Genomic DNA, 19,450 nt, shown 5'->3' with positions numbered 1-19,450 from the left:
TCTCTCTCTCTCTCTCTCTCTCTCTCTCTCTCTCTCTCTCTCTCACACACACACACACATCCACACACACACACACACACACACACACACACACCATAAAGTAAACAAGTCAATAAAAATTTTAAAAATTTGGGCTGGAGAGATGGCTCAGAGGTTAAGAGCACTGCCTGCTCTTTCAAAGGTCCTGAGTTCAATTCCCAGCAACCACATGGTGGCTCACAACCATCTGTAACGAAGTCTGGTGCCTTCTTCTGGCCTGCAGGCATACACACAGACAGAATATTGTATACATAATAAATAAATAAATATGTATATATATATATTTAAATTTTTTTTTTTAATTTGCCAGGGCAGTGGTAGCACACGCCTTTAATCCCAGCACTTGGGAGGCAGAAGCAGGTGGATCTCTGTGAGTTCGAGGCCAGCCTGGTCTACGAGAGCTCCTTGTCTTTAAAAAAAAATTAAATTAAAAATTCCATAAATGAAAATAAAGGCAACATCCAATATAGAAAGTTATCTTCCTTAATTTATATTTATATTTATGTTTAGAATTCAGTCATGCCCCCAAATCCACCTTAATGTGAGTTTTATTAAGTTTTAGTAAGATCAACAATTTCAAAGGTGAGTACATACCTTTGAGAGCCTTTTGCAATGTCTCCAAACAGCTGACCAAATGCTGATGCCCTCCAGAACTCATGATGACCCTCTTCTCCTGTATCAAATCACAAAACAATTGAAACAAAAACATCAACCAAAACAATGTTTCAGGTAAACACATGTTATCCTAGCAGGAAAGTTACTGACTGAAAATAGACCACAGATTCTTTCTTTTCTTTTGAGACAAGTTTTTTAGCCCAGGCTGGCATTGCTTTCTAGCAATGAATGACCTTGAACTTCTGACCCTCCAGCTTCCACCTCCTGAGAATTTTTTTTGGAGAGGGCATTTTTTTCTTTTTTGTTTGTTTTTCGAGACAGGGTTTCTCTATGTAGCCTTGGTTGTTCTGGAACTAGCTCTGTATATCAGGCCTCAAACTCAAAGATCTGTCCGTGTCTGCCTCCTGAGTGCTGGTATTAAAGGTGTGTGCCACCACTGCCCGGCAGGAGGGGAATATTTTCTAATATCAATTTATTTCTGTGTATGAGACAAAGAGTCATGTGGACACACATGGAGGTCAGAGTACAATGTCTCTGTTGGTTCTGTCCTTCCACCATGTGAGTTCTGGTATCAAATTCAGGCTATCACTCTCGGCAGCAAGCCCCTTTACCTGATGGATCATCCCATCAACCCAAAATATTTTATGGTCTGGAACTCCTCCTATAGCCTAAAATGGCCATCAGGCTAAGATTAGAGGTGTACACCACTCACTAACCTGCTATCCTGTCCACCTACCCAAGAAAAAAAAGTTCATATAGACGAATACATCCATACTCATATGTAATAGTAAAAAAGGTAATCTAGTATCTAAGCTTTGGGGGGGGGGGAACTGTTAAGAATCCAAATGTCACTGTTGAGATCTACCTCCTACAGAAGTGTGACAACATTACCAAACTGTGGTGACGAATACCTTTAATCATAAAAGGATCTCTGTGAGTTTAAGGCCAGATAGGGGATTTCCAAGACTGCCAGGGCTATGTAATGAGACCGTATTTCAAAAAACAAAACAAACACCTATCAGTGGTGGCTCACCCCTTTAATCACAGCATTCAGGAGGCAGAGGCAAGTGGATCTCTGAAGGCCAGCCTGGTCTACAGAGTGAGCTAAGAGACAGCCACGGTTATACAGTGAAACCCTATCTCAAAAAACAACCAATAGGGGGCTGGAGAGATGGTTCAGTGGTTAAGAGCATTGCCTACTCTTCCTAAGGTCCTAAGTTCAATTCCCGGCAACCACATGGTGGCTCACAACCATCTGTAATGAGATCTGGTGCCCTCTTCTGGCCAGCAAGCATACAGACAGAACACTGTGTACATAATAAATCTTAAAAAAAAAAAAAAAAAAACAATAATTTAAAAAACAAAAGTCTCTCAGGGGGACTAGAGAGATGGCTCAATGATTAAAAGCACTTGCTGTACTTGCAAAGGACCAGGGTTCAGTTCCTGGCACCCGCATCCTGACTCAAAATCTGTAAATGGTACCAGGAGTCCCAACACCCTCTTCTAAGCCTCCAAAAGGATTTCATTCACATGCTGTACTTACAGACACACAGGCAAACACTCAGAAACAGAAATAAAAATAAAAGAATCTAAAAAACATGGTGGCATATACCTTTAATTCCAGCATTAAGGAGACAAAGGCAAGTAAGTCGTTAGGATTTCAAGACCTGCCTGGTCTATATACCAAGTTCCAGTGAGGGCAACACAACAAGTCCCTGTCTGAAAAAAAAGCTGGAAGGGCTGGAGAGATGGCTCAGCAAATAAAAGAGTATGTGTTGCTTTTGCAGAGAACCCAAGTTTGATTTTGCAGGTAACCCAAGTCACCCTCAAAGTCACTCATAAGCATCTGTGACTCCAGCTCCATGGGATTCAACAAATGCCCTCTTCTGACCTTACGTGGCCGACAGGTACAGACATGGTACACATACATACAAAGATGAAATACTCACACATACAAAATAAAGTAAGTGCCGGGCGGTGGTGGTGCATGCCTTTAATCCCAGCACTTGGGAGGCAGAGGCAGGCGGATCTCTGTGAGTTCGAGACCAGCCTGGTCTACAAGAGCTAGTTCCAGGACAGGCTCCAAAACCACAGAGAAACCCTGTCTCGAAAAACCAAAAAAATAAATAAATAAATAAAGTAAGTAAATAGAAATACATATATTTCTGTGTGATGGTGGCACAGGCCTTTAATCCCAGAACTAGGGAGGCAGAGGCAGGTGGTTTTCCAAGTTTGAGGCCAGTCTGGTCTACAGAGTTTGTTCCAGGATGGCCAGGGCTATAAATAAACCCTGTCTTAAAACAAAACAAACAAAACAACACAACTACACTAAGAACTTTCCCCCATTAATATAACTGTTGTATTTTTATCTTCCAGAGGCCATGAACTTCTCGGCATTACTGAAATTTTGTTTCTGAGAATTATTCAACTAGGAAGCAGATGCAGGCAGATCTCTGAGTTGGAGGCCAACCTGGCGTACAAGGGAAGTTCCAAAATAAAGCTGTTACACAGAGAAACCCTGTCTCAGAAAGAAAAAAAATAATACTTTTCTTTGTATGTAAACTAAATAAGGATGCATTAATTTATAAAATCATAGTTTCAGAAGCCTTATTACCAGGATGGAGATATAGCTCAGCTGGGAGAGCAATGGCCCATATGAACAAAGTCCTGGCTTCAATCTCAAGACAGGGCAGTAACTTGTCATGAACATGTAACAAGGACATGGTGGCATTTGCCTGTAACTCAGCACTGAGAGGTAGGAGTAGGATGTAGGCCAAAGATGACTTCAAGGTCACCCTCATATGTAAGCTAGATCATATGATCCTTACAAAAAAATTATGTTGTTTGATCTCCAAGTTTGAGGCCAGTCTGGTCTACAGAGTGAGTTCCAGGACAGCCTGGACTATAGAGAAACCCTGTCTTAAAACAATACAACAAAACTACACTAAGAACATTCACCCATTAATAAAAAAAAAACAAAAAACAAAGAAACAACAAAAAAAACAAAACAAAACACTAGGAGCTAGAGAAGGGGTTCAGGATAAGAGAACTGGCTTGCTTCTCCACCCACCCCCGAGACAGGGTTTCTCTGTGTAACAACAGCCCTAGTTGTCCTGGAACTAGCTCTTGTAGACCAAGTTGAACTTGATCTCACAGAGTTCTACCTGCTTCTGCCTCCTAAGTGCTAGGATTAAAGGCATGTGCCACCACCATCTGGGGAACTGGCCATTCTATTTTTTTTTTAAAGATTTATTTATTTATTATGTATACAACATTCCTTCCATGTATGCTTGCATGCCAGAAGAGGGCACCAGATCTCATTATAGATGGCTTTGGGCCACCATGTGGTTGCTGGGAATTGAACTCAGGACCTCTGGAAGAACAGTCAGTGCTCTTGATTTGATTCCCAGCACACAACATGGTGGCTCACAACCATCTATAACTCAAGTTCCAGGGGATCTGATGACTTCTTCTGGCCAAGATATATGCAGACAAAACACCCACACATAGAAAACCAAAAAAAGAAACAAAACTTGGAAAAGCAAACCAGCATTATATGCTTTCATGAGAAAACATAACTTCACAGAGATTACGTAACTTATTCAAATCACATAGTAGCAAGTACTACAATAAAGTCTGATATACAGGGTTTGGTTTTGGTTCATTTATTCTCTCTTGCTAGTGAATGAACTGTGTATCTTATACATGCAAGGCAAATGCTCTACCACTGAAATAATTATACACCTTGCCTCTAAAACACAGTTCTTTTTTTTAAAGATTTTTTTATTTTTAAGATTTATTTATTTATTACATATACAATGTTCTGCCTGCATGTATGCCTGTATGCCAGAAGAGGGCATCAGTTCTTAGTACAGATGGTTGTGAGCCACAATGTGGGTGCTGGGAATTGAACTCAGTTCCTCTGGAAGAGCAACCAGTGCTCTTAACCTCTGAGCTACCTCTTCAGCCCCTAAAATACAGTTCTTTATTAACAAACTTACCTCTTTTATTAGCAATAGTCTAATGATTGGTCAGGTAAATGATAATGAACTGGACTTACCCTGGAGCTAAAGGGAACTTTGGTGGGAAGGAGAGAATAGTCTCATTAAAGTATAATATATACACAGAAGTGTTAAAACATAAATCGCTGACCGGGCAGTGGTGGTACACACCTTTAATCCCAGCACTTGGGAGGCAGGGGCGGGTGGGTCTCTGTGAGCTGGAGGCCAGCTTGGTCTACAAAAGCTAGTTCCAGTACAGGCTCCAAAGTTACAGAGAAACCCTGTCTCGAAAAAAAACAATAAAAATAAATAAATCACTGTTTTTTCATGATCACAAAGTGAAGTGAATGAACATTTAGCAAAATTGTTACCACACTTTTCCAGTGTTCCACCTTCCACTGGAGTAGCTCAAGTATCACCACACTGGTTTATGACTTAGAGGGAAGTAATAATACGACAGGGAAAGATACTCATTGACAGTGAATGGGCACCAAACAAGAGTTAAGAAAAACAAAGAACAAATAAAAAAAAAACTCAAAATGAATGAATGAGACCCTATTTCAAACAGACCAGAGAAAAACTAGATAGAGTAGAGATGGCGGGACTCAACTGTAACCTGGGCACCAGGGAAGCTAAGGCAGGATGGCCTCAGCCATAGACCAAGCTGAAGGCTGACCTAAGCTACACACACACCCTGACTCAAAAGGACTGTGCTACAGGCTACTCGGGAAGCTGAAGCAGGAGGATCTGTACACTTTTCAAAGGCTGCCTGAGCTACACAACAAGTTCAATGCCAGCTTGGGTAAGTGCCTGACCAAACCAAGTTCAGGGCCAGAGACGGACAGCTAAGATTCTGCTTCTTGCAGAGGTTGGGCGTTGGTGGCACACGCCTTTAATCCCAGCACTTGTGAGGCAGAGGCAGCAAGAACTCTGTGAGACTGAAGCCAGCCTGGACTAAAAAGCGGAGTTCAAGGACAGTTAGGGTTACACAAAGAAACCCTGTCTCAAAAAAAAGGATTCTGCTTCTGAACCAAAAACAATATTGCTCTGCACTGACAATGAACAGCAGAGCAGAACAAATATGTACATTATTTATACTGTTTTAACTATTGTCAAGTAATGTAGAGATTTGCTTAAAGTATATAAGAGGATGTTTAAAATATGCAAAGATAATGCTTTTTTTTTTCTTTTAATGTTTTTTGAGGCAAGGTTTCTCTGTGTAGCCCTGGAACTCACTCTGTAGACCAGGCTGGCCTTGAACCCTCAGAGTTCGACCTGTCTCTGCAACTGAGTGCGGGGATAAAAAGGCATGCCAATAGCCGGGCGGTGGTGGCGCACGCCTTTAATCCCAGCACTCGGGAGGCAGAGGCAGGCGGATCTCTGTGAGTTCGAGGCCAGCCTGGTCTACTAGAGCTAGTGCCAGGACAGGCTCCAAAGCTACAGAGAAACACTGTCTCGAAAAAACTAAAAAAAAAAACTAAAAAAAAAAAAAAAAAAAAAAAGGCATGCCAACAAGTCCAGTTGACAAAGTCTTTTAAAACAAGGAACTTAAGAACTCATGGATTTTAGGATCTATGAGGAGTCCTAGAATACCCCTGTAGATAACGGGAATTCGAGCCACTTCCTTCCTAAGCTGGCCTCTGAAATCAATACCCACCATGGATTCAGAAAAGATTGCTTTATTAAGTAATTCCCTTAGTACTTAACCCATTTAGCCACAATTCTCACCATGACTTGACGCACAAGCTTAATGGTTTCACTCCAAGGTCTATTTTGGTTAAATTTTGCATGGAGCCGTTCCAAGAGGGAACTCATCTTACTCAGCTTTTCCGACTCTATAACAGAAACAGAAAACATCATTAGACACTCTGACATCAAGACCTCCACCATTTCTCTTACAGACAATCCCTGTATTTCACTTATGAACTGCCAAAATATTTTTAATATCATTTACTCTAAAACAAAGAAAGCTAGGCATGGCTGCCCACAGCTTCAATGCCAGCATTGGAAAGACTGAGGCAGGTTTGTGAATTCAAGGCTAGCCTGAGCTACAGAGGAAGATCATGTTGTAATATTACTCATACACACAATATTTTCTAACTTATTTTCCTAAGAGACAGGGTCTTACTATTCCATTTTGTTGGCCTTGAATTCTTAGACGCAACAATCCTCCTGCCCTAGGCTCCTGGGTAGCTGTGATTACATGTATATACTATGTATGGCTTAGAAGATAGTTTTCAATTTTTATGCCAGGAATGGTGATGTACACTTTTTATCTTAGCGCTCAGAAGGAAGAAGCAGTCATACCTTTGTGATGTCAAGAACAGTCTAGTCTATATGAGACCGTCTTAATACAAACAATAAAAACCAAGGGGCTATAAAAACGACTACGTAGTTAAGAGCACTAGCTGCTCTTCGCGAGGATCTGGTTTGATTCCTAGCATACATATATCAGCTTACAAACATCTCTATCTCCAATTCCAGGGGATCTGACACTCTCCTCTGGCCTCCTGAGGCCCAAGGCACACATGCTGTGCAGACGTACATGCAAGCCAAATACCCACACACATAAAACAAACATTTAAAATACTACTAGTAACAAAAACAAAACAAACTTGATCATTATTTGTATCTGGATGTCTGTGTATGTGTATAAGTACAGGTATTAGCCTACCACAGTACCTGTGAAGGTCAGAGGACAACGTGCTTCAAGCTGTCTTTGTCTTTTATTATGAGGCCAAGGATCTTTCTAGCCTAGATATTTTGTTGGTTTGGTTTTAGACAGGGTCTAAACAGTCTGGTTTTGAACACATAGAGATCCCCCGCCTCTGCCTCTTGGATACTAGGATCAAAGCAGTGTTCCACAATGCTTTACCTATCCTTTTAAGCACACTAGCTGAACTTTTGGAGGATCTGGGTTCGAATCTCAGAATCCACATAGCAGCTCATACCCTATCTAACTCCAGTACCAGAGGATCTGATGGCCTTGTCTGGCCTCCAAGGACACCAGATATATATTTGGTACCCAGAAATACATGAAGACAAAACAACCACATACATGAAATATTCTTTTTTTTAAGTGTTATCAACCAAGCAATGGTGGCACATGCCTTCAATCCCAGCACACGGGAGACAGAGGAAGGAGGATCTCTTTGATTTTGAGGCCAGTCTGGTCTACAAAGTGAGTTCCAGGACACCCAGGTTTAGCACGATTAATAAAAATCCAGAGACAGAAACTAGGGTTCATCCTAAACCATCCACTGGCTCATACCTTGACCTCAGTCTGAAATGACAGTCCTGCCTCCAGGAATGTCAGAATGAAACTGTGTGTGAGCTGTCTCCTCCTATTCTATAGTCCTCTCTAGGGCTGGGATTAAAGGCATGCAACACTACCACCCAGTTCCCATGGCAAACTAGTGTGGCTGCTGGTATTAAAGTTGTGCATCATCACTGCCCTGGTCTATAAAGCTGACAGTGAGGCTGTTTTACTCTCTGATCTTCAATAAAGTTTTATTTATTAAAATACAAATGAAATACCATTACACCCAGGGCAGACACCCTGTCTTAAAAAACAAAAAAGTTACTTATGTATGAGGCTTTTTGCCTGCATGTATGTGCACCCATCTGTTCAGTACTCAAGTGGTCAGAAGGTGGCACCAGGACCCCTAGAACTAGAGTTACAGATGGTTGTGAGCTGCCATGTAGGTGTGTGGGTTCTGGGAACCGAATTCTGGGCCTAATGCCAAGAGCAGTAAGGGTTCTTAATCACTTAGCCCCTTTATTCCTTTCTGAGACGGTGTCTCACGGCCTATGCTGATCTCCAGGTCTATTGGGCAGATGACCTTAAAGGCTGAAGTTAAGGCATCTGTTGCCATATAAGAGCATGAGCTCAATTCCAGAATCCACAGTGGATAAAGGTAACTGACTCCTGCAAGTTGTCCTCTGATTGCCACACTCACCCTGTGGCAGATGCACCACCTCTAAACAAATAAATTCAAGGGCTGCCCTTGATCTCCTGATGTTCCTACCTCTACCTCCAAACTGCTGGGTTTATAAACATGAGCCAGCTCCCAGGCTTGAGTTTTAGCCTAGATTATCCTCCTATGTGATGTGTGCCACAGACACCCTTGGGGGGGGGGGGTCTCTAACTGGGACCTGGGAATCACTGATTAGGCTCACTGAGAGAGCGCCAAAGACCTGCCTGTCTCATCCTCCATAGTACGAGGCTCAAACTCAGGTCTTTAGCACAAGAAGCATTTTATAGAGCGACTAGATTGTCTAGCCTTTCCACCTCCACCCCCGAGGGAGGTCTCACACAGCCCAGTTAGCCTTGAACTTGCTGAGCAGGGGAGGACAGTCTTGAAGTTCTCCTCCTCCTGCCTCTACTTCTCAGTAGTGCAATTATAGGCATGCCGGCCCCAGCTTCTGTCAAATATTTAATTGGAACCAAAAAAATAACTTTTAATTACATAAATACACATGTAATATCTTGAATAAAAATTTTTAAGTACAATCTGAAAAAAATGTAACTAGTTTTCAGTATGAAAACACTTATTTCATTAATTTGGGAGCATAATTGTTGTTACTTCCCCCTTTTTCCTTCTCTTTTGGTGCTAGGGATTGGACCCAGGAAGATGAACACCCTTGCTCTATCTATACCCCAGTCCCTAAATCATTTTTTAAGTTAACATACAAAGAAATAGGGATCATGAGGCCAGACAGTGGTGGCGCACGCCTTTAATACCAGCACTCAGGATGCAGAGGCAGGTAGGTTTCTGTGAGTTTGAGGCCAGTATTGTCTATAGAACTAGTTTCAGGACAGCTAGGACTGTTACACAGAGAAACCCTGTCTCAAAAAAAAACAAACAACAAAACAAAACAGAAAAAAAAAGGAAAAAAGAAAGAAATGGGGATCACTTTGGCATTCTTATGCATCTAGAACATCACAATTTGTCCTAATTCTTCTTCCTCCGACTCCATCAATGCCCCAACCTCCGCACAGCCCTGCCTTCCACTCTCATGGCACATTTCATTAACCTTTCTTCCCTTAAAATCGCCTCATGCCAGGCGGTGGTGGCACATGCCTTTAATCCCAGCACTCAGGATGCAGAGGCTGATGGGTTTCTATGAATTTGAAACCAGCCTGGTCTACAAAGCAGTTCCAGGACAGCCAGGGCTACACAGAGAAAGCCTGTCTTGAAGAAGAAAAAAAAGTATCTTCACATGGGTCTGTATTTTCAAAGTCAACACATACATAAACACATACTTAAGTCTAGACTCCTCATAAGAGGGAAAATGTGGCATCTGTCTAAGTATGGTTTATTTTGCTGCCCCATTTTCCTACATGGGTCATGGCTTCAGTTTGGATAAACCAGGTGATATGCATTTAGGTAGTGAGGGGAGGATCTGAACCAAGATTCGGGAGGCAAAGACAGCTGGATCTCTAAGTTCCAGATCACCGGGCCTACAGATAGAGTTCCAGGCCAGCCAAAGCTACAGAGGGAAACTATGGGTCAAAAAACAAAATAAAAAGAAACCAAATAAAAAAAAAGCAAACAAACTTTAAAACAAAACAAACAAAAATAATAAAAACCTCTTGTTGACCGTACAGGGTACAGGTTTGTAGGCTTGTACTTGGGAGGATGAGGCAGGAAGACTGTCCTGACCTGAAGGCTAACTTAGGCTACACAGGAAGACCTTGTCTCAAAACCAAAAAGATTCAATCTCGCCCTCTTTTTCCTGCCCTCTTCTGGGAAACTGCTTTTGGGGGGGGGGGGCTGTTCCTAACACATCCTTCCAATCTCTCTTTAAAGCCACTGTTCAAACACAATTAAAAGAGCAGTCTTTGAAACGCACGACACAGGACTTGAACTCTGACAAGAGACCTAACCGTGTCTGTCACTCACGCTAAGCCCTCCATGACCCTGGCACACTGGTGTGTCTTCCTGTCATAGCATATTCAGACATCGCTCGCGGAACAAAGAGTAAACAAGTTTCCGTTTTCACTCTCCCGGCGTCCCACCAGGTTAAGCGACCCTGAGACTCAACCAACTCGTGCTGGTGCGGAAAACCTTTCACAAAGGGGGAGGGGAGAGCACCTCGGAGCTGGCGCTCCGTCCTCTCCAAGACAGAGACGATCTGATATACACGATCTAATATACACATTCCACCGGACCCAGTTCCGAGCAATGTGGCCCTGGAGGGGCGTGGGTCCCCACCTCCTCTCACAGATTGGCTCGCCACACTTGTGTCCCGCCCCCTCTTGCACCCCCGTTCCGTCACTCACCCTCGGTTTCCCCCTGAGCCTTCATCCTGACAGCAGCGAGGTCTTGGGTCGGCCACGGGAGGGGAAGCCTTTCCCCACCACTAAGAGGGGAACCAAGTTGGCTTGCGCTCCGGGGAAGCAGCGCACCAGCGGCCCCCACTCTTCCGGGGAAGGCTCAATCTGAAGTCCCTGGCGGCAAGAAGAGAAGGGTGCTCGCGGCCGCCGCCATCTTCCCCAACGGAACTTCCCAAAGATCGCGAGATTAATCGTGTTCCTGCGAGACAGAGGAAGACGGAAAAAGCCCCGAAATCTCGCGAAAATTGGCTGATTCGGCCTTTTCTTACCGCGGGATTTCGAACAGGCCCGTCCCCGATTGGCTCAGTTTGCACACCTTTGCGTTTTTAGGTGCGAGCTCTTAGAGTTGGCGTCTCTTGGAAACGTTCTGTTTTCATTTTGACAGATATACAATTTGTAAATTAAAAGCTTTAGTTCTCTGGCTGGGCCGTGGTGGCGCACGCCTTTAATCCCACTACTCAGGAGGCAGAGGCAGGTGTATCTCTGTTTGAGACCAGCCTGGTCTACAGAGCGAGTTCCAGGACAGGCTCCAAAACTACAGAGAAACCTGTCTCGGAAAAAAAAATAGTAATAATAATCTCTCTACTGAAAGAAGATCTTCAATTAGGTTTTTTTTTGGGGGGGTTGATTTTTTTGAGAAATTAGGGTTTCTCTCTGTAACAACTCTAACAGTGCTGGAACTCACAGAGATCCGCCTGCCTCTGCCTCCCAAGTGCTGGAGTTAAAGGCTTTGGCCGCCGCCACCCGGCTTCAATGAGTTTTGATGTCAGTACTATTTTTTCAAAGATAAGTAATATTTCACAGGGCATGTAACTGACGAGTAGAACACTTGCTTAGAATTCCCGAAGTCCTGGGTTTAGCGCCTAACTAAGGAATGTGGAAAGATGAAATTTCCAGAACCAGTGGCAGTTATGTTGTTTCATAAAATAATGCATTATATTAAATATGTTATTCGCCTGGGATGTAACTAGTTTGGTAGAGTGCTTGCTTAGCATGCAGAAGCGCTGGGGATGAGTCCCATCACAACATAATCCAAGCTTGGTGGCTCTGCCTGTAATTCTGCCATTGAGAGGTTAGGCAGGAAGATCAAGGTCACTGGCTGCTACGTAGCAATTCAAAACTTGCCTGAGCTACGAGATGGCTTTTCAAAAAATTGGTTTCAGGCTGGCAAAACGGTTCAGTTGGTAAAGGCACCTGCTGCCAAGTGATATGAATTCCATCCCTGGGACAGATTTGGTGAGAGGTAAGAACTTGTTCCTGGACATTTTCCTCTGACAGCCACTCATGTGCCATGCTGCAGTAACCCAAAATAAATCAACAAGATGGAATTTTAAAATTTCAAGACCAGTCTGGAATTTGTGAGATTTTATCTAAAAAAGGGGGGAGATTGCTGGAGAGATGGCCCCCTGCTTAAGAGCACTTGTTCTTGAAGAGGACCTAAGCTCAACTTCTCACACCCACAAGGCAACTTGCAACAATAACTCCAGGTCCAGGGAATCCAAAACCCTCTTCTGACTGCTGTAGGCACCTGTGATGCGCAGGCATATGAAAAAGCAGAACTCCCACACATAGAAAATAAATAAAAATTTAAAAATGTCTTTAAAGGAAGAAGAAAAGGATTCTGGTGCTGAATCACACAGGTTTGTGTGTGTGTGTTGTGTGTTTTGTTTTACTGTTTACACTGTCTCCCCTGTTAGACTGAAGCCGTGAGGCTAGTACTGTCTCTTATACAACGTTGCATTGCTATGCCTGCCATGGTGCCTGATAAACATCAGATGCTTAAAGAATTATTTCAGTGAGCTGGAGAGGTGGCTTGGTGGTAAAGAATACTGGCTGCTCTTCCAGAAAGGACAAGAGACCGATTCCCAGCACCTACATACGTGTTGGTTAACAACCATCGACAACCCCAGTTTCAGTGTTCCAGCCTTCTGAACTCCCAGGGTACCAGAAGGCAGTTTCAGTGATCTAGCCTTCTGAACTCACGGGCTAGGTATCAGGATGCATCTGTTGCACCTACATGCATGCAGGCAAAAGACTCATGCACATAAAATAAAATAAATCTGAAAACATTTTTAGAAAGAATGATTTCACACACACACAAAGAGATGACTTTGGAAAACAGCCTAGTTTGTCATGCTAAACTTGACATCGTACAAAAATGAACAGTCATATTGATCTAAGAATGTTAAGCTTAATTTCCCCCCTTTGTACATAGGTCAGGCACTAATTATAATCAACAAGGACTTACATATATCAAACACAGAAACTATTAAAGTATTATCTAAAATTATTTAGAAGATGATACCATTACTTGTGGGGTTTTGTTATTTTTAATATTCTTGGTTTTGAGACAGGCTTCCCCTTTTACCTTTATAAACTGCTATTTGACCATGGGCCATGTCTGTCTCCTTTCTATCAAGAGGCAGTCCTTTGTCCCCTGGGACAAATATCCCTTCCCCTTCTCCGTCTTCCTCTGTCTGCTGTCTTTGTCCCTTGTCCCTACTCTCTGCCCCTCTGGGCAATACATCTCCTTTGAGCTGAGAACTTGGTTTTAAAGTCTCTCAAGCATGCATTATTTGAGGTTACCCACACTTGTGCTGATAAATCCTCATAAACAAAAATGACAAGTTCATGGCTTCTAGAACCAAAGACTCAAATTAAAAGACAGCAGTGATATCAATGGATGAAAGCTCTTAGTGTGGTTTTGTTGTTTTGTTTGTTTGTTTATTTTTTGAGACAGGTTTCTCTGTGTAGCCCAGGTTGTCCTGGTACTCACTCTATAGACCAGGATGGCCTCAAGTTTCAGGATCCACCTGCCTCTATTTCCCTAGAGCTGGGATTAAATTCGTGTGCTACCACTACTAAGCAAGTTCTTCTTCTTCTTCTTCTTCTTCTTCTTCTTCTTCTTCTTCTTCTTCTTCTTCTTCTTCTTCTTCTTTTTAATGTACTTGTACTATTCTTGAGAATAACTGCTCCTTATAGTTTGGATTTTTTTCTCTAGTTTGCTGAATTTTAACCAAAACCTAAGTTTGTTGCCAAACACACTTTTTTCTTTGAGATTTTATTATTTTTATTTTATGTGTATGAATGTTTGCCTGAATGTATACCTGTGTACCACATGAATGCAGTATCATTGGAGGGCAGAATAGGACATGGGATCCTCTGAAACTGGAGTTACAGGTGGTTGTGAGCCACCATGTGGCTGGATATTGAATAACAGTTTTCTGGACAGGTAGCAAGTTCTCTTAATTGCTGAGTCATCTCTCTAGCCCCAAACACATGCAATCTTAGCACTCTGTAAAAGGATTGTGAGTTCCAGGTCAGCCTGGGCTACATTTGAGAAAGTCCTTCAAAAACAAACAACAATCAAAACCAACCAGCAGTGCATGGTAGCACATGCCTACCATTTCGGTGTTCAAATATCCTAACAGGTAATGTGCTTTATATGAGTAGGCACCACAGCAGAATACATCTAATAAGAAGAAATCTTTGTACATATCTGCAAATGTACAAAGATTTTTTTCTTTTCTTTTTTTTACTTTTTCTTTTCCTCTTTTTTTTTTTGGTTTGTTTTTTCAAAACAGGGTTTCTCTGTAGGTTTGGAACCTGTCCTAGAGCTTGCTCTTGTAGACCAGGCTGGCCTCGAACTCACAGAGATCCACCTGCCTCTGCCTCCTGAGTGTTGGGATTAGGTGTGTGCCATCACCGCCCAGCTTCTGCAAACGTTCTTAGTGTGTTTGTGATGTATATGGGGACGCTATTGTGTGACAGCACCTTTCCTAGGCAATGCACACACACATACACACACTCTGCTCACGCCTAGACAGGTAGCTCACTACACGATAGGGCCAAATTCCAACTAGGTAAACCAAAAAGATTTACTAGAGGTACTGCAGGAATATGACTAAGGGGTTACTTCTAGAACAGAAATGATTCAAAGCCCACCCCAGCACGGTGACATCTCACAAAAGCTGGGAACCAGAAGCACACTGTACAGCTGGTGGTCATCTCCACAGATTGGACAGTGTCCTTTCCAAGTGACGTAGTAGGTCTAAACTTCTTCAAGGCAGTTAAGTTGGCTTCTGCTTCTTCCAGGCAGCAGAACTAGTTTCAGAATCTTTGTGGCTTAGATTTTCTGGGAATATCCTTTGTAGCTTGGCTCCTTTACTCTTGGGAAGAAGGGGCCTGGTGAATTTGGTCAGTTTTAGGGACTTCCTGAAGCGATTTTAAGTTGTTTACCTTGGGGTTTAAGGAGTGTCTCTGAAGGGTAGGATCCCCACCACCACCACCGTCCACAGGGGTTCTCTGTGTATTTCCGGCTGTCCTGGAACTCACCATATAACCCAGGTGATCCTTTAATTCACAAAGATCTTCCTGCCTCTACTCCTGGAGGCTGGGATAAAAGACATATGTCATCATACCCACTCTGTACCCAGGATTTTAAGTGCTTTAGACACTACTATTGAGTTATATTACCATCTAGGTCTTTTTCAGATCTCTGTGTCATTCTAGATAAAAGAAGCAAACTGCTATAATCTAAAGCTTCCTTGAGGTCTTCTGTTAGTCTGGAGACATGGATCTGGTAGAAGTTTTTTGTTTTTGTTTTGTTTTTGAGGCAGAGTTTCTTTGTTTTGGTAGAGTTCTTTTTTTTTTAAGATTGATTTATTTATTATGTATACAATGTTCTGTCTGCATGTGTGCCTGTTAGCCAGAAGAGGGCGCCAGATCTCATTACAGATGGTTGCGAGTCACCACGTGGCTGCTGGGAATTGAACTCAGGACCTCTGGATTAGTAGCCAGGGCTCTCTCTCTCCCACCCGAGGTTCTTATTATAAGGGAGAGCACAGGCAGAGAGGCGGAGACATCTGAGAGCGTCCAGAGTGAACATAACCAGCCAGCCGACTGAACCCAGCCATGTGAGGAGGGCAACAAGAAGCCAAGAGGCCAGGAGAGTGGGATTAAAAAAAGGAAATGGTTGAGTTTCCTAGGGAGTAGCAGCTGGGGAGAAGACCTTGAGCGGGAGAGGTTGCAGTGGGGGTGGGGTGAGATGTTCTGTGGTATGTTAAACAGGCACGGCAGGTGGCCGTTTGTCCTGGGGTTTGAGACCTAACACTTTCACATAGAAACTTTCTATGCAAATAAGCACAAATGTCTATACTCAGTGTAGCTAGGAAAAATGTAAAGTTTACAAAGCTTGTAAATCTCTTAAGTCTGAGGCCAGCTTGAGTAAAATGGGACTTTGCCAAAAAATAAAATGAGCTGGTAGTGGTGGCACAAACCTTTGATTCTAGCTCGTGGGAGGCAGAGGCAGACAAACTTCTGTAAATTCTAGGCCAAGAGCTCCACATCTCCCTCTCTCCCCATCTCAAAGAACATTAAAAATGCATTCAAGGAAGAAAGATAAATATTTAAGTAATCAAGGTATACACAAAGAATATCTTGGTCTGATTTGGTGGATTTCATTACAGATGGTTGTGAACTATGTGGTTGCTGGGAATTGAACTCAGGACCTCTGGAAGAACAATCAGTGCTCTTAACCTGTGAGCCATCTCTCCAGCCCCACAATCATCATTATTATTATATTATTTTATTATTATTATTATTTTTTGTTTGTTTTTTGAGACAGGGTTTCTCTGTGTTACTTTGGAGCCTGTCCTGGAACGAGCTCTTGTAGACCAAGCTGGCCTCTAACTCACAAAGATCCGCCTGCCTCTGCCTCCTGAGTGTTGGGATTAAAGGTGTGCTCCACCACTGCCTGGCCGCAATCATTATTTTTTTTTTAAAGATTTATTTATTTATACAGTATCCTGCCTGTAGGCCAGAAGAGGGCACCAGATCTATAGATGGTTGTGAGCCACTACCTGTTTGCTGGGAATAGAACTCAGAACCTTTGGAAGAGCAGTCAGTGCTCTTAACTGCTGAGCCATCTCTCCAGCACCCCTCCCCCACAATCATTATTTTTACACAAGCACTCTTCTCATTGTTATTGTGAGAATTCATGGAATTCACAATTTCATTTTTCACCTTTTTTCTCTGTGTAACAGCTCTGACTGTCCTGGAACTTGCTTTGTAGACCAGGAGTTTACAAATTTTGTATTTAAAAAATCTGAGAGGCCCACATGGCAATACTTGCCTATGATTTCAGCGTTTTGACACCTGAGCAGGTGAACATGAGTGTCTTAGAGAACTTCTCCAAGACAGCAGGAGAGGTGAAGGGATGAGGAAAGAAAAGGAAAAAAGAAATTTTAGACACAAAATTCCTAGGATAGAATTTTATTGCTGAGTGGTGGTGGTGCACATCTTTAATCCCAGCATTCGGGAGACAGAGGCAGGTGGATCTCAATGAGTTAGCAGCCAGCCTGGCCTACCTGAAAAAAAAAAAAAAGATTTTAATCCACCAAAAAAAGTGTAATGCAAGACAAATACTCCTTAGGGAACCGCAGCTGGTATTTCCTGTACCGGGTGCAAATGTGCTTAGATCTAGCTATTCTTTCTGAGTCTCATTTTCTTCTCTTTTTGTAGAAATTTGACCTTTTTGATGGTAAAACATCAACCTTTGTTTTTCAATTCATTTGCATAAGTATTTTGCCTACATGTGTGTCTGTGGAAGGGTGTCAGAAGCCCCAGAATTGCCATGTGGGTGCTGGGAACTGAACCTGGGTCCTCTGACTGAGGAGCCAGTGGTCTTAACCACTGAGCCATCTCTCCAGCTCAGCAAAACTTCAATCTTAGGGGTAGTATATCCCAGAGTTTTCATCCAGCGGCCCTTCAACGAAATTTTCAGGATAATCTATCCTTGTATAAAACTTGCACAATGCATCCAGTCAAGCCAATTTTTCTTTTTTTAGTTAGGGTCTCACTATGCAACACTGGTTGCTCTTCCTCAGCCTCCGGAGTGTTGAATTTAAAGGTGTGTTCTAGCAGGTCAGGTTCAAACTGCCTTTTGTTTGAGTCAGGATTTTTTGGTGAAATGGAGCTTTGATTGTCCTGGACTTGATTTGTATCACAGGCTGGTCTTCAACTCACAGTGATCCAACTGTCTCTGCTTCCCGAGTGCTGGGATTAAAGGTGTGCGCCACCACCGCCAGGCTCAAACTGACTTTTAATACCTTTCGTTTTATTTTATTATTTATTTATTTGGTTTTTCGAGACAGGGTTTCTCTGTAGCTTTGGAGCCTGTCCTGGAAATAGCTCTTGTAGACCAGGTTGGCCTAGAACTCACAAAGATCTGTCTGCCTCTGCTTCCGGAGTGCTGGGATTAAAAGCTTGTGCCACTACTGCCTGGTTTTTAATACCTTTCTTAAAAGGTCTTCAGAATCTGGATTTAAGTAAACCATTCAGATGACTAAATCCCATTTCCAACCATTATTAACTCCACATATCATTTGCATCTACTTCAGTCGTTGTTCCATGGACATTTAAATTTATTTAAAAGGCTGTGAAAGGGGGGGAGTGGTGGCATAGACCTTTAATCCCCAGCACTCAGGCTCAGGCAGAGGCATTTCAGTTTTTGTGAGTTCCAGTCAGGGTTACACAGAGAGACCCCATCTGAAAAATAAAACCTAAAAGCATGCAGAAAATTTAAAGTATTAAAATACATTAGTTGTAAAAACAAAATCCAGGAAAAACGTTTTCGTCTGTCATCCCAGCAATAGGGAAGCTGGGGCTGAATCCCGCAATTCTGAGGCCAGCCTGGGCTACAGGGTGACTTCGCTTTGGCGCTCTGCACTAACTTTTCTACCCCTAAACTAACTTCTATGAATCCGGGATTCCTCGCCTGTAAAATCGCAGTGAAAGAGGCAGGCGGATCTCTGTGAGTTCGAGACCAGCCTGGTCTACAGAGCTAGTTCCAGGACAGGCTCCAAAGCCACAGAGAAACCCTGTCTTGAAAAACAAACAAACAAACAAACAAAAAAATCGCAGTGAAGACAGTGTTAAATTTCTTGCTATACCCGCCTCTGCTCCCAAGTGCTGGGATTAAAGGCGTGTGCCACCACCACCCGCCCCACTGGTTAATCCTGAGGACAGAGAAGATAAATACAGACTGCCTGGCACTTAGTAACAAGCTTTGTTTAAACGTTCAGACTTCCGTTGAAAGAGCCCCAACGTTCATCTGTCCCTTGTTTAAAAAAGATTCCCCAAACCGGAAGACTTCTTTGAAGCGTTCTAAAACGCGTCTCCACCCGAACCTGGCAGTAATTCCCCATGAATTATCAGTTAGGTTTAAGTTTTAAAGGTGAGCGCCGCAACTTCCGCTTTCATAAAGCCCCTCTCAAAAGGGGGAGTTGGAAACGTATCGCGAGAGTCTAACGGGACGCGTATAGGGCTTGAGCCCTGCTCTCGCGTTGTTTGGCGAAGTAATGGGTCGAGGTGAAAAGGAAGCGCGAAGTATCGCGGGAACCGAGGGAACCTCTCGCGAGACTTTGGGCGCTCGCCCCTCCCCCTCCACCAAGTG

At 43.0% G+C, this 19,450-nt stretch overlaps 1 protein-coding gene across 3 annotated transcripts in view; it reads right to left on the bottom strand.

Moving 5' to 3' along the window:
• The window catches only part of Med1 (mediator complex subunit 1), a 44,587-nt gene extending 33,411 nt beyond the window's left edge, over nt 1-11,176 (bottom strand). For all 3 annotated transcript variants that reach the window (XM_075990855.1, XM_075990856.1, XM_075990857.1), the window contains exons 1-3: nt 10,942-11,176; nt 6,384-6,490; nt 634-712 (exon numbers count right to left, since the gene is read on the bottom strand). In XM_075990855.1, the coding sequence (XP_075846970.1) occupies nt 634-712; nt 6,384-6,490; nt 10,942-10,966 (211 nt within the window). In that variant the 5' untranslated portion in view covers nt 10,967-11,176. The remainder of the gene's footprint in view (nt 1-633; nt 713-6,383; nt 6,491-10,941) is intronic.
• Between the last annotated feature and the right edge of the window lie 8,274 nt (nt 11,177-19,450).

The sequence above is a fragment of the Microtus pennsylvanicus genome, chromosome 11 (assembly GCF_037038515.1).
Source record: "Microtus pennsylvanicus isolate mMicPen1 chromosome 11, mMicPen1.hap1, whole genome shotgun sequence".
NCBI lineage: Eukaryota > Metazoa > Chordata > Mammalia > Rodentia > Cricetidae > Microtus > Microtus pennsylvanicus.
This window is presented reverse-complemented; position numbering and strand designations above follow the sequence as displayed.